The sequence below is a fragment of the Zootoca vivipara genome, chromosome 2, assembly GCF_965207765.1.
Source record: "Zootoca vivipara chromosome 2, rZooViv2.hap1.1, whole genome shotgun sequence".
NCBI lineage: Eukaryota > Metazoa > Chordata > Lepidosauria > Squamata > Lacertidae > Zootoca > Zootoca vivipara.
Genome location: NC_142584.1, coordinates 98,463,865 through 98,486,532, shown reverse-complemented (window position 1 = coordinate 98,486,532; position 22,668 = coordinate 98,463,865). Strand labels below are relative to the sequence as shown.

Below are 22,668 nucleotides of genomic sequence, written 5' to 3'. Positions count from 1 at the left end.
TGCACATGCATGTATGAATGTGTGTGTGTGTGTGTGTGTGTGTGTGTGTGTGTGTGTGTGTGTGTAATGTGTAGGTTCCTGCTTTTTTATGTATTGTAATAATACGCTTCCATGAATGTGAGCTTTGCGAATGTACTTAATTGTAAAGCTATTCCAAATGTTGTGCAGGTGGCCACTAACATAACTCTACCACTGGCTACTAATCATGCTGACTATATGGAGTCTCCATGCTCAGGGCTATGCTATTGAATACCAGTTTCTAGGGGAAACTGTGGGAGCCGGTTATTAACTTCATGCCTTGGTTGGGGGCTTCATAGAGGCATCTGGTTGGCCAATATAGGAAACAGGTTACTGGACTAGTAAGCTTCTTAATGTTGCCTTATGCTCTTCTTTCCAATATATTTCCATTGTTGGAAGCGGGGAGGAATCCTTGCTATATAAATAATAACATTCATATAGCGTGTCACGTATATAAACTTCCTGAATGTATAGAGGGTTCCTCATACTTTATTTTAGCAACATGGTAAGGTCTTTGAGGGGAAACTGTCAATTCTATGATAGTGAAAGGTTTGGAGGGGAAGGTTGGACATGAAAATGTCATGACTTCAGAGTCTAGTGTCTTGCAGCTATGTAGAACTAAAAATGTACAGTACTGGCTGAGATCAGACATTGTGCTAGCTAGGTCAGCTTCCAAATCATGGTGGTTTGACCGGAAGCATCTCCCATTAGCTTGCATAAGCCTTCCTCCACCCTCTTCCTTTCTTCCCCCTTGAATTTGTGCACTCTTTCCTTCTCACTTCCCTGGTTATTGGTAACTGTGATTTACCTTGCAGACTAGTCATTGAAACTGGAGTTGGATCTGTTTTCAATTTTTCGGTTGAGACCTACCTTTTGTTCACTGCTGCTACCTTGGCTCAGATGTAACTCTAAAGCATAGTTACGGCTGCCCAGAGAAGAAAGGGGGCATTTGCACTGGGGGGGGGGAGGAACCCACAGAGAGTAGCTGCTTGCTTGTCAGAGGACTGATGCACAAGAGCAGAATTTTTGTCATCTCAGTATATAACTTGGCAGAACTGAAGAGGCAAGCTGGGTGGCAAGGGGCAGCATGGTGTGCATGCCCCCAAAGCTAACACTTACATTATCTAATTTTTGTTATTCTATCCCAGCAATATCTCTGTTCGTGGGCAGCTGAAATTGTTTCACAATAACACTAATCAATATAGCAGGTGTTTTCCAACTGCTATTGTCATTCTCAAATGTAAAATTTTTGCTTTTTAAAAATTTCAAACTTTAAAATCAATTAGGCCATTATAGTTGAAGAAGGGAAAATGGCTACCCATCATTTATAGCTCTAGTTGCTGGTCTTTTTTTGTGTGCTTACCACTTTATTTTGTTAAATGGAAAGTTGCCTCTACGCCTGAATTCACCTATTCATATAGAGTGCTCCTAATAATCAAACCAATCTCTGGGAACAATCCTACAACAATACTTTTATGTTTATGAAGGCCTCTATTCATTTCATCTGGACTCTCCCCCCCCCCCCCCAAGACTTGGTCTTCTGTTCCTTCCCTTGGACTGTGCTTCCTCCATGCTATACTTCCTAGCCAACATGCATTGCCTGTTAAATTTCTATCGAGGTTGTGGATAAAAGAGGCTTCACCTCGAAGATGTTTAGTAATTAGGTTTCCTAATGTCATTGTTTCTGGACAAGTGATTAACTTCTGCAGAGCTGACTTTAGCCCCCAGCAGATGTGAGATTGTCAAGCAGCTGTGCAACCTGAACTTCAATTTCACAATCTATTGACTCAGCTAGCCTGTCAGTTAGCTGTAGGAATTAGAGTCATCCTAATTGGTCTGAGGTTATGGAAGGACTTTGTGTTTTGCCTGGTACTAGTGTTACAAACGCACTGTATCTGAAGTTCCTAGCAAGCACTCTTGGGGCTTTCTGTTCTGTGGTACTTTGGGAGAGATAAATTTGGGATGTGTTTATATGAAATGCCGTGTTACCACTGATGTTGGCTTTCAAAAACAAACAAACAAATTGAATTAGGATTTTTTTAAAAAAAAAAAAATCATTGCAAATTAGGGTAATTTTTATCATAATTCTTTTAGTTTCCATAGGAGAATTCTCTGATGCTCTAGAGTGATCTTATATTTTGCTTCGACTCAGACCAACATGGCTACCTACCTGTAACTTATTTATCATGTTTGTTTTACTTGTATTTAGTAAACAATGCTATAAACTTTGACACTGCCAAACTTGCCTGATATTGTATTTGCAAATGGCACCCACTAATGTTCTTATGAAACGGAAACACTTCTGTGGAAAAATGACGGCTTAGAAAAAATTTCCTTTGTCAATGTGATTAGGTGCTAAATCATGATTCTGGAATTAAAATGTTTCCATGGCTTTGTCCGGATTTAGCACCAAGAAAAGTTAGATGCCACCCTTTTTATAAGTTTTTAAATTTATTTGATACCATTGCTGATAACCAATATCAAGCCCTCCCTTGCAACTGTGGTGAATAAGGAATAGCTGTTGTTCATTTTTTGCTAGCTAGGTTGTGACATTTGCACCTACTTGTTTTTTCAGCCTATCATCTTTCTTAAGATGCATCTTGGCTATGATGCCTCAAATGGTTGAGGTCATTGTTCAGCGCACAGCCCCATTACAAATCGTGAGCTGCACACTGGTAGTTAAATCCTATTGAAGTTTCTTTTCTAAAGCAAACTTGAAACTATAAGGTTTTTTTGGAAAATGCCTGAAATAAATTTGGATCTTATTTAGCAAATATAAAACACCATACAGCAAAAGAGCTTAATTCCAAAGTGAGGGAGAATTTTTTTCAGGTAAAATCCAAGTGTGGATAATTATTTATGAACTAATTCTGTGTTAACAACTGGTTGTCTAGATTATTTTTGCAGCTCAGAGTTACGTATGCAGGAAAGGAACATGCATTCATTCATGTACACAGCAAAGCTCTGATAAAGTATATACTGTATTAAGTGGCTGCGGGGGTTAGAATTTAGTATTCAGAATATTAAGTAATTTTATAGAATAGTTCTGAAGCACGCTAGCTCTGCAAAGTTCTATTAAATACTCCTTTTGGAAAGCTGTAGTGTTGCATGAGTGTCCATCATGCAGTTCATATTGTACCAGGATTTGTTATTGCATGTTGAATGATAGCTGTTGTAAAGGGAACTGGGGCAGTAGCTGATTAGCACATTATATGGTAGATTGTTTTAAGTATGGGCCTCTCAAACTCTGCCAGGTTGTCTGAAAACAGAGGGATTAATTTACATCAGCAAGGATTCCTGGTGTGACCATGTTACCGTAGATAAAATTAGACTCCTCCTCCCTGTTTTCACTAGTTATCTGCCAGGACCTTTGTGACTCAAGCGCACTTCACTGTAACAGCAAACTGTTACATAAACCCAAACATGGAGCCTATCTGGAGTTTGTGGGCAGACCCAAATTATGATGCAAGCTTCAGTGGCAAGTGTGCAGTGAAGCACGGTCAAATTATGTGAATGGGGGGAGTGAAACAAGAAGGCTTTCCAGAACAGCCTGTTTCCTTTAGACAGGGCTTGAAAGCTCTGGGTAACTTTCTGGTGCAGTTTTCAGAGGCAGGAGTTGGCAGGGATCCCAGATCTGAATGGAGTTTGCAGAAGGTTGGTATAGTTCTGTACTAACACGACATGAAACGGAGAGACTTACACTTGTGTGCATTTTTGTAAGTTTGTTTTCTCTCGCTCGCTCGCTCGCTCTTGCTCTGCCAGAGGTGGAGCTGAATAGTGTTGAAGTCCCGTAGATGGCCTTTGCAGAGTTAGTTGATCAAAGTGGATAATCTCAAAATGAGGGATTAACTGCTGCAAGCGGCCCACATAAGCCATTCTGAAATGTGATTTGGCCAAAGTTCAAACGCAGATGGGAGTTGAGTTTGCTATTAACTCAGACAAAATGCTGATGTTTGCATGGAGCTATCACAGTATTTTGGAACATAGTAGCTCTTTTTAAACTGTATCGCAAAGACGTGTAATTGTTTACAAAGCTGACTGATGTCTAAGATTAACATTTCTGCGTGCTTAAAACGCTTAAACTGTTATTTTGTTAATCATATTTATGATTAAAGTGCTTCTGTGATCAAAATAAGTTCCCTGAACAGAATGTGATCTGTGTTAAAGCGGCTTCTCTGCAGAAGTTTAAAATGCACATTTTTGTAAAAGAAAAAACATTTGACAAGGGTTAGCAACAACAAAAGATACAAAGAAAGTTGTATCTGGTAATTTCAGCCTTCTGGATGTAAGTGCTGCGTTTGTTTTGTTTGATTTATTAATAAGAACTAGCTTAATAAGCTAATTTTAGAAGCTAATCACCGGAAAAGCATATTTAACTCCCCTTCATAGCCCAATTGAGCAACGTAAATTTACATGTCAGAGTGCTATAAACACAAAACTTATGTTTACAACAGAAGATGGTAATAGTTTTGTCATTGTAAATTTCTTGAAGCTGAAATGTGAAAAGAAATTGGTGACCATCTTACCGTGCAAACATAATGTGGTTTGCCCTTATTGTTTACTCTGAATAATCACTCAATTTTATCAGTGACAAAGCATGAAGCTGCTTGTATGCTAGAATTTCTGTTGTAATCCTTCTACGCAGCACATAGTAATTATACTGCAAGAGTCTAGAATATTTTGCCAACATAACTACATTAAAGTTAATTGAATGACCAAGTGTCTCTTATTCTTAATCAAATGTGCTGCTGCTATTGCAAAGAGGTTTTTTTTATTAAAAAAATCCTCACATCAACAAAGCAGTTTGTTTCTACCCAGTTATGTTTTGTCTAATAGCCTGTTACACCTGCTTCAACCCCTTTGGTGCCACAAAAAGGTACTCTGCAACATTCTGTTTCTTGGCATATTTTATAATTTCAATTGACCCTAAAGTTATCAGAATATAAATTTGGGAATTCAAAAAACCTGTAAGACAGGGAAAATAAGTAAAGATAACACAACTGTGTCCTTCTCCCATACATACGTACATACACACACACATACACACACACACACACACACACCACACAACACACACACACACACACCAGCAAAATAGCATCCCATTGAGCTAAATCCACCTCTGGTCTTTGAATATAGGAAACACTGTAGGGTTTCAGTAGGTTGTTCATTCAGAAAATGTGCCTTCTTTGCCATAGTTCTGGTTCACATGTAACAGTAAGCCACACCATGGTTTTGCGCAAAAGAAAGAGAAAAACCCCCATGTGGGATTCTGTACCAAAGGTTGCAGCCACAGTGCTTCTCCTCAGTTCTTGTTACTGCTGTACTATACAGGACAAAACCATGGATTAGTGTAGTACTGTATAATGTCCAAAGCCAGGTCTTGCTCAAGACAAAAGATAAGCAGTAACCAAGGTCAAATTGAGATCTTTTATTTTTTATCCATCTGTTTTCAATAACTGTCTAGAAACCTTTTCAGATCTTAATGTTTGTCAAGGCATTGACAGATGTTAAATATATTTGTTTTAAAGAAGAACAGTGGGATCTGTTTTTATTGAATTACAAAAGCTGGGATAAAAATTTGTTGGGAAACTACGTACAAAGTGTAAATAGTTCATTAATTCATATATTAAATATTATGCTGCCTGTATTATGATGACAGAAAATTTCCACAACATGTTAGAAAGCCACATGGCGTATTTGTTAAACTGATGCAGAACAGTGAAAAGGTTTTGTGACGTATTTACAACGTTCCTTGGCTTCCTGTTCTTCTGGTAGCTGCTGCTGACAGCTTCCACTTAAGACTACTGCCTGCCACTCAGTCTTCTGTTTTTGAACTACTGTTGCGCTTTCCATAGCCATTGGACTTAATGTTTCTATCTAGTGTCTGATTTATCATACAGATTATTTCAGCTGTTGTGTTTTGTACTAGCGGTAGAACAACAAAACTAAAGGAAGTTCTTGGCTGTTGCATTGTCCCAGAAAGGGATCAATAAAATTTATCTGCTCCATCTACTACAGGAACTGCTGAAGATGATTCCTGTTCAGAGTTCATCCGTGATAGTGGAGCAGATGTGTAGGGTTCAAAGAGATGGGACGTGCGATATGAGCTGTTCTTGTCACATACATCATGCTTTAATGTACAATTGTATGGGGTTTGAGGTGTAATGCCATGATTTTATGTCCTGAGAAGGGATAGTTGATCTCATGTGGGTTCTTAAGGCTGGGGAGTGGGGGCACTGCCAGTGAAATGTAAGAGTAATTCTCCTGCAAAGTATCAGCTTAATACTGGATAAGCAGCAGATTCTGTCTTTCAGATCTCCTCTTTAATTACCACCAGATAAGAAAATTCCTTCAGTAGCACCTTAAAGACCAACTAAGTTTTAATTTTGGTATGAGCTTTCGTGTGCATGCACACTTCATCACAAAAGCCCCTTCACATGAGGGTCTCATTTGATGTTGGATATCCAAAATCTACATCTGTTGCTCAGCTCCTTAAAAATATTTTGGTACAAGAAATGTTGGATTTGTAATTTTGTCTAGATATGCCATTTTTCTACCTTTGCCGTCCTAGTCTAATGTTGAAATTTATATCACCATTGAAGACTTCACTGTCAAAACAATTAACAAAATAAAAAAAATCCTTCAGTAGCACCTTAAAGACTAACTAAGTTTTTATTTTGGTATGAGCTTTCGTGTGCATGCACAATTAACAAACACTGCCTAAGTAGCCTAGCGAAAAATGCAGTTAATGATATTTCTGTCAATCAAAACTATACATTGCAAATTAATGAGTTTATATATGTGTGTGTTACAATGTAACTCCCCTGTCATTTTAAAATGATGTAAAATAGAAGATACAGTACTGGTAACTTGCCAATATATGGATCAGATACTATTTTTAACATTGACTTGTATTGGGATTTAAGATTTGCTAAGTGTACAGTAGCTAAGAAGGTAGAAATATCCAGCCTTTTCTTTTTTTCTTTTTGCTTGTACGGGTTCAGTATCACTAATATTGGCTCTAGCAAAATCCTACACTGCTGAACTTTTAAGGCCTCCAAATAGTAAGTTAGCAAATCCACTCTGGGAATCTCGCCATTGTTATAAAAAGACACTTGGCACTTAGTACTTTGTCCTATTTAGAAGCACACAATTTACTAGGCTATAAAATGCAAATATACTTGCACAGCACGTAGTTTTGTAAATAGACTAAATGGCCTGTTTTGGGATATGGGGGAAGATTACTAAGAGGAAAACTAGAAGTGAATCAATGCAGAGATTTATTTGCTCCCAGACGTCTGGGATCCCCTCACTTTTTATTTAGAACTCAGAATTACAACAGAAGCACATGGCTCATTTTTAAGTTTAAATGTGTAGTTTTGACACCTCGGAGAGCCCTACCTTATTTTGATGATTGGCTGGGAGGGTCTGGTTGATTTAGAGGTGTTAGAGAAAGGGATGAATTAGCTTGAATGCTAATCCTAACAATTAGGAATAAACTTGAATTAGGATTCTTTGTGCCTCTGACTAACTGGTGTTGGTGTTTTCACCCCATCCATGATTGATCATGTGATCGATCAAATTATCCAGGGATTATGTTGTTCTTGGGGTGGAGTGGCAATCCTAGGATTTAGAGTTCGCATTTAGTGCACCACTGACTACCACAGTGAAATTTGGTCATAAATCAAGCAAGAACATCAAACTTGTATATGAACATATTCCGATTGTAGTTCTTTTTGTTGCTATTTGTGCAATTACTACCACAGACCCTGAAATAGCAATCATGCTTTGAGATAATTTATGGTTTGGCCACAAATGTGTACACAGATGAACATGAATTATTAAATTTACACATGCACACAAAAAGGCTGCTGAAATTCCAGATGAGTAGATCCTTAATACTGGCTTTGCGGTTTCCCCCGTCTGTTCTCTATGCAGCGCTGCCTTTTCAGGAAGTGATTTATCTATATTGAGATAGGTAATGACCTCCTCCCCAAGTATTATTTAATGTCTTGATGGTACAAACATGGGGTATTCCTTTATTATTTATAAAAATGAAAGTACACATTTAGATGTCTGGTTTTCATTCCTATCCCTGAGGTGTGAAAGCTGACCAAAATTAGATGACCTGTGACCTCATGCAAGGCTGTAGACTTTAATTTAAGAAAAGAAAGCAGGTGTTTATAAACTATCAGTAAATCTTGAGAACCTCACAGAGGAGACATACTGATAGGGCTACCAATTGCAGAGTCTTCATTTATGTGTGGTATAAAAATAGCTATGCAAATTTTTGGTTGAAAAAAAATCTACAGTAAGGTTAATCTGAAGGGGCTATTTCAGGCCTTTTCTTACTTCGTATGAAGAGTCAGTGAGGTTTATGCAGAACTATTCCAGAGTTTTCCTGATACCACTGTTTTTCTTCTGATTCCTTATGAGACCTCGGGGGGGGGGGCATAGATCCATAAGCCAGTAACAACTTGATTAATGAATAATGCCACTGTCTCCTATGTGATGAATTGGTGGGTAGACACACTGGAAAGAGGAAGACATGTGTCTCTTCTCAGATTTTGTGTGTGTTTGAATGAACAGTTCTGCAGTAGGAATGTATACTTGGCAGGTTTACCTATACAACCTTATTGCTTACTAGCAACTTCTTTCATAACAGGTTTAAAGCAGGTCGGATATTTGTCAAACCCAAAGGTTAAAAAACACACAAAACAGTTTCTCTAGCTGTGCCCAGAATAGAACACTCTAGTTGCACAGTTCTTGGATCCCAAACCTTCAGTTCCAGAGAAACATTAAAGGTGCTCACAGATCTGCTTCTGCACCAGAGAGCAAGGAAATTGGAAGTTAAGGCACTCGACCTCAACATCTGTGCCATCTACCGTAAATATGTTCTTCAGTGTCTTTTACCCAGCCAGTTTACACCTTAGCCTCCGGGCACTCACAGTTTCCCTTCACCTTTCTGCCCTAAATCATTTCTCTCTTCATATTCAGTGTATGTATTGGATGGGCAAAGAATTGAATGGAATGTAGTTCAAAGAAAGGTTTTAAAACTGCTGTGATTCAGCTACTCTTTATATCCTTCACAAGGCAGATTTTCAAGCCAAATTTCTTACTGATATAATTTGTCTTGATTTTATGATGAATAGCATTTTCAGGCTTTAAAATGATAGAAAGGTTAAAAAGGAACTCGCCTTAACTATACAGCCATTCCAGCAGCCCTTATAATCAAGGTTAAACATATTCAAAATTCTGTATAATCATTTTGGGGATTTGTGTTGAGCTTCCGGTGTTGGTTTCTTGTCAGAGTTCTGCCATAACTGGTCTGGTCAGGTTATGAACAGGGAAAGGGGAGGGGAACAGTATTGCTCAGAGAATCACTGCCGTGCCTAAATAGAGGACTGTGTGTATTCTGGATGCAAGAGTTAGGTAATGGAGGAAATAGTCCCTGCCAAGTTTGTGCTTCTTTTTTTTTCAGTCATAGGAAATACTAGACTAGCAAAAAATAAATAAAAAATACCTAGCTAATCTGCAAGGAAGCTTGGTTTTGTAGCCCTTCCAGATAGTGCAATAGTAATATGCTTTTGCAGTCATGTTGCTAGATCTCATTTAATATTACACTTTTTAAAAGTAACAACTGATAAAACTGGAAATACACATCCCTTTTAAAAGTGTCTGGCTTTTCTGTTACAGTAAGGGGAGAAAAATCCTGTGCCTGTATCATAAGTCCTAATGCTGAATTTTGAATACTGGTTTGAATCTAAGGGATGTGATTAAATTACAGTAGTTTGAAGCCTCAGGAGCCTACACTTATCAGCCTTGATCCTGGTTAAGATCATAAGAAGAGCCTGCAAGATCAGGCCAGTGGCCCATCCAGCCCAGCATCCTGTCCTCACATTGGCCAACAAGATGCCAATGGAAAGCCCACGAGAAAGCATAGAGCACAGCAACATTCTCCTTGCCTACGATTTCCATCAGCAGGTGTTCACCAGCCTACTGCCTTTGACAGTGAATGTAGCAGATTCACACTTCTTCATTACCTAATGGCTGCAGTATTGCTTAATGAATGGCCTGGTGTGCACATCACACTAAGCCAAACAGTGACTTAGCATAAGCACATGGGTTTCCAAAGAAGAGACCATGGCCACCTAGCTCGTCCCTGACCACTAAACCATGGTTTGGCTTAGCATGTAGTTCAAACTTGACTCGTGGTTTAGCTTTCGCCAGACTAACCACAAGCTACAACCAAGATTCTTTCAGGGGTTTATAGCTCATGGTTTGTCCAGGAGATCTATACCACAAGCCTGCATTCATATGACATGCTAAGCTCTGCACACTTTTGCCCTAAATTATGGTTTGGCTTAACATGATATGCAGACCATAAACTTTCACTCCTTCACCTATACAGTGGTACCTCTACTTACGAATGTTTCTACTTACGAACGGAGCTCCGTCCGTCATCTTGGATGCTGTTTAGATAGGGTTTTTTCTACTTACGAATTTTTAGATAGGGTTGGTTACAGGTAGGTAGCCGTGTTGGTCTGGATCGAAGTAAAATAAAAAAATTCCTTCAGTAGCACCTTAAAGACCAACTAAGTTTTTATTTTGGTATGAGCTTTCGTGTGCATGCACACTTCTTCAGATCTGAAGAAGATACGAAGATCTTCTTCGTATCTGAAGAAGTGTGCATGCACACAAAAGCTCATACCAAAATAAAAACTTAGTTGGTCTTTAAGGTGCTACTGAAGGAATTTTTTTTATTTTACTTAGATAGGGTTGCTTCGACTTACGATTTTTTTTCTCCCAATGCATTCCTATGGGATTCGACTTACAATTTTTTTCGACTTACGAATGTGCGTTTGGAACACATTAAATTTGTAAGTAGAGGTACCACTGTATGTACTTGCCTAGTACTTGAGATCTTCACTGGAGGTCCTTCTCTAGGTTTCCCACTTATTAATACAAGGTGGGTATTACTAGGGAGAGAGTGTTGATGGCCTCTTTATGAAATGCCCTTCCCCAAGAGGCTTGTGTCACACCCAGTGCTTTTTTCTGGGGGGACGCAGGGGTATGCATACCCCTAAACATTTTGTGAATCTTTGTACTTTTGTCCATTTACTGTATTTATTTTCCCCGATTCCAACTATAAAATGATGGTTTTCTTGAGTCAAAATGAGAGTACCCCTAAACATTTTTTAAGAAATGAAAAGCACTGGTAACACCCACTGAATCTTTTAGATTCCATGACTTTTTTATTTGCCCAGGCCTTTTAATTACAAATGGCATATTCAACAGTGTTCATTTGCTGGTTTTGAGATGGTTTTACAGTGTTGTGTCTATGCTGACTTTTAGATCACATTCCTTCTGATTAGTATTGTTTATAACTGATGTTGACGGCAAAAGTTTAAATGATAATTAGTGGTTTTTTCAAATAAGTTTGTAAACTGCCAAGAGGACTTGAGTTGTATATAAATGTAACAAATAAGTTTGAATGACCCTAGATAAAACTTTCATAATGACTTCAATGCAGTGCTGTTTAAGGGATTTAAGTCGAATATTCAGCTGCCAGCCACGTTAGAGCGGATAAATTGGGGATGTGCATAACCACAGCAGGATTAGGTGTTTGTGGCTACCAACTAAAAACCTGAGATTGCTAGGACTCTGCCCAGGACCAGACTAGGCCATTTTTCCACTTGAGACAAAATGCCCTGCCACCTTCTCTGGCACTTCTTTCCATTGCCAACTGATAGCTTGGAGAGAATGGGATGTTCCCTGGGGGACAAAAGACAAGCTACAGCAATGAGATATTCACACTTAACTTATTATTATTATTAGTATCATTATTAGTGTTAGTATTAAATGTGTGCCGCTACTTCCTGTAACATTTTCACAGTGGTTTACCAAGTTAAAACAGTATCAACAATAACCGAGCAATAAATGGCAAAACAAACAGTAAAACAACAGCTGTACAGAAAAACAGTGGGCACAATGTGGAAAGCTAACGCGCAGCAGCAATCTGTGTCCAGAAAAGGCAGCTTTTTATTTCCACATGTAGTGGGCACTGGGGCAGGAGGAGTTCCAACCTGGTTTAGAACCAGTTCCATATTCTCAGTGTTTGCTAATATACTCCTTCTTTTTCCCTTCCAGAAAGAAGACACAGCTCCTCCAGCAAGCCACCTTTAACCCCTCCTTCCTCTTCAGTATTCTCCCTCTTTTCGCCTCTGACTTCAAAAAGCAAAGGTAGCAGCGGAGGTGGGAGCAGTCGTTCATCCAGTGGCGGAGGTACTAGTGCATCGTCATCATCCAGTTCCAAGTTGTTGAAGTCACCCAAAGACAAGCCGCCAATCAGTGGAAACAATAGGCCAATGCACCTGGTACATAGCAAAGGTCCCCATGACAAAATGTGAGTATGCTCTTATAAGGAGAGGCACTAAATGTTTAGCAATGGATACAAATACTATCTCCATTTTGTATATCTCATTTTGAAAAGGCATATTTCATTTTTGTCTAGGGCTCCTTCCCAGCAACTGGCATAAGATCGATGCCTATCTTCCATCCACCCATTCCCTTTCTTGTCCAGTCACTAGTAAAGCGGCACATAATGTTCTGGAGCTAATAGCAACCATGCTTGCCTTAACCTGGGGTGTGGTTGGTTTGCAAATAATAGTTAAAGGTAACAATGGTTATCATTAAATATGGTGCAGACCTATATACTTCACTAGTGCTGGAAAGGGAAAGAAGAGGATAATTCACATGGGTACAAAAGAAAAAGGGCTTACCTATAGGATTCCTGCAGAATATTAGATCTGCACCAGGGTAGGGCTTTGGACTTTTAGCTGATGGGCTGTCCCTAAAAATTGGATTGCAATCCAATCTGAAGGAGGCTGCACCAGCAGCATCACTGCCGCACCTTTTCATGTTTCTGGAAAGGGAAGGATGATAAAGAAAAAGAGAAAAGCCATATCAAATTGAAAAAAGGAAACATACTCATATGGCAAAAAAAGAGTAAAATTTAAGAGTTGGTTACAAGTTGCAAATTGGGATTAAATATGTTTCCTGAGTTTCCTAAGCAGGCTGGAAACTTCTGAGTTAGAAGGTCAGAGCCACCCACTAATTTTTATATTTTGTATATTATTATCTCTTAAATTTGTACACTACTTTGCCTCCAAAGATCACAGGGCGGTTTACAGTATAAAGTTGTTGGACATAGAAATCATACTGGTGCAACATTGAAGTAAAAATGTATTAAATATCAAATGTTTTCTGCGCACATACTCTTAAAAGTGAACCTCTGAATCTGATGTATTGTGTACCTGAGAAAGAAAAACAAACCTGATCGAATAATATGTGCATACGCTTTATAAAAGGGAGATGAGCAGCCAGACATCCTATTTTCTATTTTGAATTGAACACAGTAAGTTGGATCCAGACTTAATCCTCCACTAGGGGGTTGGACTGGATGGCCCTTGTGGTCTCTTCCAACTCTATGATTCTATGATTCTATGATTCACTAATGGAAACACTCTTTCAGTCCATGGGTTCCTTTGGATCTAGTGGCAACCTTTGCCCAGATGGGCAATTCACATTGTGGTCTGTGCACCCATTAGGCAACTATGCCTAAAGATTGTATTAAGCGTGGGACCATTTGCAAATTAAAAAGGGGCAGGAAGCCTTTATTGAGATGTTCACTTTTCTGGTAAAACGGAATAGTGACACAAATAAATCATTGGAGTCAACAGCAAAAAATGCAAAATATGTTTTATATTGTATTTTCTCTTTAAAAATTGATTTAAAAGTTATTCATTTAAAAAAACACCATTTTTTTTAAAAAAAACCCCACATAATCAGTATGCAGGCTCTAACTTATTCCACAGTTTTTTAGTTATCAAAAAGCACAGTACAGTTTTTTCATTCTGTTCCTAGTGCTGTTTCCCATTTGAAGCTGCTTGATGCAGTCATTGAGGGTTAAGGCATGGTGGTATCAGTATGCTGATGGCACCGAGCTCTTTACTTCATATCATCTGAACCAGATGTAGCTATGTCTCTGCTGAACTGGTGCCCGGAGGTAGTAATGGACTGGATGAGGGCTAGTAAACGGAAGGTGGATTCTGACAAGAGAGAGGTGCTGTAGGTGGGTGGTTCTAATGTTTGGGAACTGTGTATTTAGCCTGTTCTGGGTGGAGTTTGCATTGTCTCTGAAGCAGCAGGTACATGGTGCTGCTAGATCCATTGTTGTCATTGGGAGCTCGGGTAGTTTTGTTGGCTAGGATATTGCCAGCTATGGCTGGTCTGCAGCTACAGCCGTTCCTCGGTTGAAACACCTTGGCCACAATTTTGCTTGCTCTGCGCATCATATAGCATCTATTTTGTGGGATCTACACTGGCTACCAATGTGGTTTGGAACCACCTTTTCCCATATCAGCCAGCCTGTGGGGGGGGGGGCACTGATTATCAGAAAAAGTTGCTTGCTGTGTGAGGTTGTGCTATATGGCATTCTCAGTAATTACACCCCAACTGTGGATTTCCCTTCCCCTTAGAGGCCTATGGATGGCTACATATCTAATAGAGAGGCATCTGTTCCCCCAGGCTTTTAGAGGACCTGGCTGATCTGCTCTGGAGTTTAGGATTGTTTGTATTATGTATCACTGCTCCTAATTTCTGTTTCAGCTGTATTTTACTTTGTGTTGGATGTTTGATGAAAAGCAGTCTACATATTTTATAATAAATTACTTATTTTGTCCTTGCAGCATGACTCCATCTGTCAAAGTGGAAAAAATACACCCAAAGATAGATGGTGCACTATTGAAACCTGCTGTTGGTCCAACCTGTTCTACTACTGTGAGCTCCTCAATAAAGACTGGCCTTAATCCCTCAATACCAAAGCCACCCTTGCCTTCCCCTGGACAGATACTGAATGGTAAAGGTCTTCTCTCTGTGCCTCCATACTCGGAAAAGAAGCAAGATGAGAGTACAAATAATAGGAAATTTTTACACAAAAGATTGTCAGGTAATTTTTATAAGGCATTTTTATTTATTTATCTCGCTTGCTAACAATAAAAATAAAAGAGCAACTGGCAAGGGTTCAGAAGCATTGTCTTCCAGCTTCAGATGTACCGTGGTTAATTTCCAACAAGCCAGCTTCAGACAACGATTTGTGAAACTGGTTAACCAGAGTTCCGGGTCTGGGAGGGGACGTGGAACATGCAATGTTTGGGTAGGTTTGGGCTCATTCATATATTGCTGCACCAAAGTTTAGTGTGACATCTGAGCAGAGCTGTTGTATGATAATAAATCTTGTGCACTAGAAATGCTGTCTAAATCAGGCATAGGCAAACTCAGCCCTCCAGATGTTTTGGGACTACAACTCCCATCATCCCTGACCACTGATCCTGTTAGCTAGGGATGATGGGAGTTGTAGTTCCAAAAGATTTGGAGGGCCAAGTTTGCCTATGCCTGATCTAAATGCTAACTCTCAGTTGTTCCAAAGCACCGTGTGTGGTGTACTTGCACATGTATTACTCTGCTTCCCTTTTTCTGGTGTTTCCCCTCCCTTCTTGGACCTTTTGGTTCAGCACTATTTCAGATCCTGCTGGTCAGAAAAATCAGCCGCATATGCACGTCCAGCCTTCCTTGGATCCCAGCCAACATTATTAAATGTGCCTTAAATCATCATAATGTGGCATGAGCTAGAAATGCACAAAACGAAATACGCAAGTGCTGATTAATAGTGCAAATGTTCACTATTTCCTTTAAAGTGTCCCTCATTTGAAGTATAATATATATTTTTTAATCCTCCTAGGTGAATTAAGTGGTATGAAATCATTTCCCTGGTGCAAGAAATAGCCCTAGATAAAGGCCAAGAACCGACACAGTCCACACAGCTATATAGTTTTCAACTTGGAAGCTTTGATAGCAAATGAGGCAAGCCTTGAACAGTGTGTTGACTCTTGGACAGGGGATCGGAATAAAAGCACTTACTGGATGGGGGGTTGCACATATAGATCTCTTGGGTCTTAGCTGCTGTGACCATTTATGGACCCACAGTTACGAAATTTTCCTAGGCATAAGCATGTACAGTTAAAGAAGAGCGCTGTTATTTTTAAAATAAAAAATAAATACACCTGCTCCTTAATCTCTTCAGTTTGTGTGTTTTTGAAATCTTAATATATGAATTTAAGAAGGTTTTCCTCCCGTTTTCTTAACTATAGCATCATATATAGATTTCTATATAAATGTAAGAGAGATGTGGCTTCCACTTGACTTACAATGTATAGTATATGTCAGTAACACTGAACTGTTATTTTTCTAGTTTTACTTTAATTTATATTTCTTTACAAAGCATGCTCATTGAGTCTGTGTGGTTTCTTTCTCACGGATTCTAAAAAGAAGAGGGGCGTAGGTGTAAAGAAAAATACAAGTGTGGCGATACCTTTACTTGCTTTCACATCGTAAACTCAAAAGCAACTTTGGGGGTTAGTTCTGCATTGAAATAAACAAATTCAATTTCTGAACGAAGCACAAATTGTTATTGTTGTTTGTATTATTATTATTTGTATTATTTTTTGTATTTAACAGAGAGAGAATTTGATCCTGATATCTACTGTGGCGTCATTGACATAGAAACGAAGAAACCCTGTACTAGGTCTTTGACATGCAAGGTAGGATGCCTTCTTAATGAACTAAATTTTCTGAACTTCAGGACAGAGAAGTCAAAGTATGATTTAGGTGATTCAGACAACTCCCTGAAAACAACTTAGAAAACTCTGTTATGGAAGCTAGTAAGAAGGTTAGAGCTAGACTGTAATAGGAAGAAAATCTAGTTTAATTTAAATCTTCATTTATGTGTTTTCAGACAATGTATCTAAATGATTCCAGTTCCTCCCTCCCATCCACTTTTTCTAAAAAAAATGGGAGATCCTCAAATAGGTTTTGGCAAAATAGGGAGTTCTGCTTAAATACGGCTTCATCTTTTGACATGGGGGAAAAAGGCAAGGCCACAGAAAATTCTGATGAGAAAATTCAGATACTGGAATTACTATTCTAAAATAATGCAAATGAAATGATTTTAAAAAAAATAAGCAAATGCAGTACGTATAAAAATACAGTTCAGATGTACTCTGAATTGCATTCACATTGTTACCTCCGCTCCCTTACTAGGGCAATACTGCAAACCTCTTTGCTGTCCTTATTACCAAAGATGATGTACAACTGTGAATTTGTGGCTGGGTATGAACTGGTACTAAAAATGTAGGGTAGGGTATTTATAGCTATAACTTGTTGAAGAATGGCTTGTACACAAAACCCTTTAACTGCTGTGCACAACACCTATATTTCCAGCAGAGGGAGCACCAGCTAATGTAATTTAACAAAATGGCATTTCTATGTTTAAGTGGGTATTAATGAAATTTAAGAAACACCATTATATTATATCACAGACACTGCAGAACTTCGATACACAATCCAGTGTTAATTCCCGTACCATATATGTTTAGGACCATATGTACTGAATTTGATTTACTGTACTATGAGCTAAGAAACTCCATGATTACGACGTTTTAATGGGTTTAATGTTCACTTTTAATATCTTCTTAATGCCAGATGCAAGTATGGCACATGGCATTTTCAGGTCTTGTTTGAAAGTTTTGCCTGTCACTTCATGCCAGTTCATATATTTATGCAGCCAGACATATGATACATATAATAGGCTCTTTCCCATTTTCCTCTCTGTATTCCTGGTATTCTTCCTTCTATCCATTTTTGGGCTCTGTGGATTAGGTTGGAGTTCCTTCTTGGCCAGGTCTCCCCACCACTACCAATTCTCCCCATTCCACTGTTCCTAATCCAAAAATGCTTCATAAATGACCACACTACCCACCTCCCCATATGTATTGTGCTCTGTTTTCCTAAAAGCAAACAGCTTTGATGTTGTTTCCTAAAAGCTTTGATGGTGTTTCCTGCTTGGCAGGGGGTTGGACTGGATGGCCCTTGTGGTCTCTTCCAACTCTGTGATTCTATGATAAATCTGCACTAGTAAAATGCCAGACAAAACAATACCTTGGTATATTCAAGGCTTGGTTTTACATATATTGCACAAATATACCTCTTCAACGTGGAGTAATTTGTTACCTTTTAATTTCCAGACACATTCCCTAACTCAACGGAGAGCTGTACAGGGTCGAAGGAAACGATTTGATTTATTACTAGCTGAGCACAAAAGCAAAACCAGGGAAAAAGAATTACTCCGCCATTTGGATCATCATCAGCAGATGCCCCCTCTCAGGGAACCACATCCCTCACCTTCAAGAACTTCCCAGGAGCTGCACCAAAATTCTCATGGAGTTATTCCTACAGAATCAAAGCCTTTAGTACCTACTAAACCCAAACCTCACACCCCCAGTCTTCCAAGGTAAATAAAATCACCCAGTGACTTTGGTAGCCCTTTGGTGAGGGAACTTGAGGAATTGTGACTTTCTGCATTCAGCCTGGTGAATCCTTGCTTGTCTGGTCCATCTGCTCCATTTTGTGCCACTCCAGGTAGCACCAGCTCTCCCATTTTAAGATCCTTTCGCCCTCAGTGTCTGCACTGACCCATACCACAGTCTCACATTAGAATTCCTATGACACCAGTATATGCAATGCAGCATGCTTTTATGTTGCACTTTCACAAGCTCTGGATTGATCTGAATTAGCTCTGCTTATTAAGCTCAGCATGGTAACAAGTTAATGAGCATAAATGATCAGACCACCTAGATATTTTCAGGGTAAAGCGGCAGCCCAGATCACTGAGACCTGTTCCACAGTTGAGAAGCATGAGAACATTAATAGAGCAGCGGCTGAAGGCTGTAAATGCCAAATAGTTGAAAAGGTTTGGTCAAAGTCTCCATTCTTATGAATTGGAGGCCCGGAGTCACCATATGCCTCTCTCTAGAGCCGAGAAACATTTCTGCAATTAGTCTGGCCTTTGGTTAAAAATAAAAATCCTATCAACACATTGTGTGAGCGGAAGGTTTTTCCAGGCAATCTGTGTAAGGTAAGCTTTAATTTCTAAGAACGACTGTTAAGCAAGCGCTCTAAGGCAGAAGGCGTTGTAGTTGCCAAAGGCTATGGCCCAGTGTATTTTCGGCATATGAACTGTCTCCTGTACTTTCTGTGTCGGAAGAGCTGTGCAACCTTTGATTCAGCAGAGGGGTGCATTAATGTAAGACAGAGAGAGGAGAGTTTCCACCAATTTCCCCCTGCAGCCCCCCACACTGTCAATTCTGTGTGGGTTTTGTAGGGTTCCCCAACTCTCTAGAACAGATTTTCAGGGATCTACAATGGTCCAGTGTTGTGTGATTATTATTATTTTTGTAAGAAACTATTACTCTTCATGCATGTGCATTTGTGTTGTAATTTCATGTTAAAATACAAATTTTAACAGCTTGGATATGTGAGATAGATGATGTTTGTTTCTATTCAGAGGGGCTCAAGGCAATATATGTATATATTGCTTCCCACCCCCCATGTTATCCTCACAACCCTGTCAAATATACAAGACTGAGTGATTGGTCCATGGGCTTTGTGATTACAAATGGGAACTTGGGTCTTCAGTCCTTTTCTACTGCTCAAACCACTACACCAGCCTTTCCCAGCCTGCTGCCCTCCAGATATTGTTGGATTACTGCCCCCATCATCTCTGGCCGCTATCCATGCTGTCTGGTGCTGATTATAATTGTTGTCCTTAACATCTGAGGGTACCAGGTTGGGGGAGGCTGAATTTACACCAACTCTCAGTTCACCAGAGTGCTCTGAAGCCTTTGATTGCCAGAAAGGTTAGAAAAGAGAGGGAGCATGTGGATCTCCCTCTGTTTGCTGTTCTTCTTAGGCTGCTTGTCATCAACCTCTAGTGAAGTGCATATTGCTTCCTTTTGAGACTGCTGTGGGATTGGTCTGCCAATCCATTGTGCCATTTTGCATATATAATATAGGAAGAAGTCCTATGCTCTAAATCTAAGACCTTTGCTCTATAAAAATGCATTAATACATTTTTAAGCCAAGTTATAAAGCATTCATTGGTATTTAACTATGATTCTTCTTTTATGAAGGCCTCCCAGCTGCCCAGCCCAACAAAGTGGGAATGCCCCAAATGAATCTCCATCAGTCCATGAATCTCCACATGCTCCTTTACCTGCAGCTGAGCCAGCATCTCGGTTATCCAGCGATGAGGGAGAATGTGATGAAAAAGAAGAGCCTGTTGAAAAACTGGATTGTCTTTATTCAGATCATCATCCTCAACCAGCTGCTGTATGTTTCCCAATTTATATTTTCCTTGTATTTCCCTTGCTTAGTGTTTTAAATGTGTGTATAAGCAGCAATACTTCATGTTCTCTAGAGGAAGGAGCATTCAGATGTAGCTGTGGGTCTGGATACAGAATACTGCTGAATACTGAATCACTGGGGTTGGTTGCAATTGATGTGGTAGGCATTAAATTATTCTGAGACACAAGAAGCTAGCATGGTGACAGAGAAGCTGAAAGGCTGCCTTTAGCATCATATTCCACAGAGAATTAAGATCTTTGGGCAGGATCGACTACTCTATAACATATAGTATATTTGTTGGATTCCTTCAGATGGAAGTTCTGAGTTGTAAGAGAGCCACAGATAACCATGAATGCTTATGATTCTTTCTGCAAGTGGTTTTATTGCAACTGTTTTATTTGTCTTTGCATTATTTTATATTTGCTAATATGCAACATCTGGTTGAGAAAATTACTAAAGTAACTATCCCTCCCCCCCCCCCCCCAGTTTTGCACATTTGGTAGTCGACAAATTGGAAGAGGTTACTACGTGTTTGATAAGCGGTGGAACCATATTCGATGTGCACTTAATGTCATGGTGGACAAGCATCTTAACTCACAGATGTGGAAGTGAGTAGAAACAGAACAGGCTGTCATATATCTCATTGTGAAGTGGGGTGTTTTGCACGCACGGGGTGAAGGAGGAAAACGCGTTTTCTTTTGCAGTTAAGGAGTGTTAACATTACGCATCAACACATTGTCTTAGGTGTTTCTGAATTAATGGAAATGATCCATTTCCTAAACTGAGGCATCCTTCCCAATTAATGAACTACCAGTGTAGCCCAGCACAAGAGAGGTAACACATGTAAACATTGTTAGATCATTTGCTAGTTTCAGGGAGCCAACCCAGAGGTCTGAGCGAGAGAACCTTTTTGGACAGAAGAGAGCAGAAAAACCAGATTTCCTTGACAACTTCTGAATACCAGTTGCTGGAAAATGCAGGCGAGAAGAATAGTGTTGTGCTCAGGTCCTGCTTGCAGGTTTCCCATGGATCTCTGGTTAGCCACTGTGATAACAGAGTGTTGGACTAGAGGCACCATTGGCCTGGTCCAACAGAGCTATTACCAGGTTCTTGGGAGGAGAGATTTGGACATTGCTTTCTTCAAAATTAATCTGTTAGGTTACCAGCAAGAATGCTGGCAACCCTTAGTGAAGCTAGGTGGACAAGAGGGATCCCTGCTACCGTGTTTCTCCTATTTTAAGACGTATTCATAAAATAAGCCGTAGCAGGATTTTAAAGCATTTGCGAAATATACAACATACCCCAAAAAATAAGCCATACCCATGAGCTGCACGGAGCGAGACCGCCAAGCACCCCAGCCAGCCAGCGGGACCAAGCACGACGGCCGCGGCAGGAGGAGGCCTGCCGGGTCGGTGCCCAGTAGTGCCGCGCGGAGCGCCCCAAGCTTCCTGCCCTGTTGCTGCTGCTGGCTCCCGGAGGCTTGGGGAGCTCTGCGTGGCGCTGCTGGGCGCCGACCCAGTAGTCTGCCTCCGGGAGCCAGCAGCAGCAACAAGTCCGAGGATCTCGCTGGCTTCCTCCATCCCCTTGATTTCTGGGTTGATGAGTTGGTTTGGAGAGGCGGACGGCAGAAAGAGTGAGTGTGTGTGTGTGTGAGAGAGAGAGAGAGAGAGGAGAAAACAAGCCCTCCCTTGCTGGTCAGGGGCGGGAGAAAGGTCCCAGATTCTCTAGGTTCCCCTTCCTCCCTCTCCGAGTTTAATGGGTGTTTGGCTGTGGCGACGGCATCCCCAGTCTGCCGATGTGAACAAGAGGGGGAGAGCGAGAGCTGTGGAATGCCATCCTGCAATGTTGAAATTGCCATTGTAATTTCCGCTCCCTGCTCTGTTGCCTCGCTCGCTTTCCACCTCCGCGAACCCCCCGCCCCGTCCTTCTTTCTTCCTCTCCCTCCCCTTTTCAGTGATCCTCTTTTCCTCTCTGCCCTCCCCCCATGCACTCCGGTGTCTGATTAAATGAGAAGGAAGTTTGGGAGTGGAGGCTGCAAAGCTCTCCCTTTAAGAGGCAGCCTGCAATGACGAATTGTTGAAATTGCCATTGCAGGCTGCCTCTTAAAGGGAGAGCTTCACTCCCACACTTCCTTCTCATTTAATTAGACACCGGAGCACGGGTGAGCGAGCCAACGGAGCAGGGAGTTTTTTGTTCAAGTGGGGCGGGAAGGAAACCCACCTGATCACTTCTTGGAGTGGTTTAAAGCCACAGCGTCCCCTGGTAAAAGGCTGAGATTTCTTCACCATCCCTGTTTACTTGCTACAGCCTTTCTCCTTCTTCCCCCAGTGTATTTTAAGACACCCC

At 40.3% G+C, this 22,668-nt stretch overlaps 1 protein-coding gene across 5 annotated transcripts in view; it reads left to right on the top strand.

Moving 5' to 3' along the window:
- Nucleotides 1-22,668, top strand: part of ATXN7 (ataxin 7) — a 90,381-nt gene that overhangs the window by 61,201 nt on the left and 6,512 nt on the right. For all 5 annotated transcript variants that reach the window (XM_035106748.3, XM_035106747.3, XM_088663317.1 and 2 more), the window contains 6 exons: nucleotides 12,172-12,427; nucleotides 14,772-15,031; nucleotides 16,600-16,682; nucleotides 18,165-18,430; nucleotides 20,109-20,307; nucleotides 20,809-20,930. In XM_035106748.3, coding sequence (XP_034962639.3) covers nucleotides 12,172-12,427; nucleotides 14,772-15,031; nucleotides 16,600-16,682; nucleotides 18,165-18,430; nucleotides 20,109-20,307; nucleotides 20,809-20,930 — 1,186 coding nt within the window. The remainder of the gene's footprint in view (nucleotides 1-12,171; nucleotides 12,428-14,771; nucleotides 15,032-16,599; nucleotides 16,683-18,164; nucleotides 18,431-20,108; nucleotides 20,308-20,808; nucleotides 20,931-22,668) is intronic.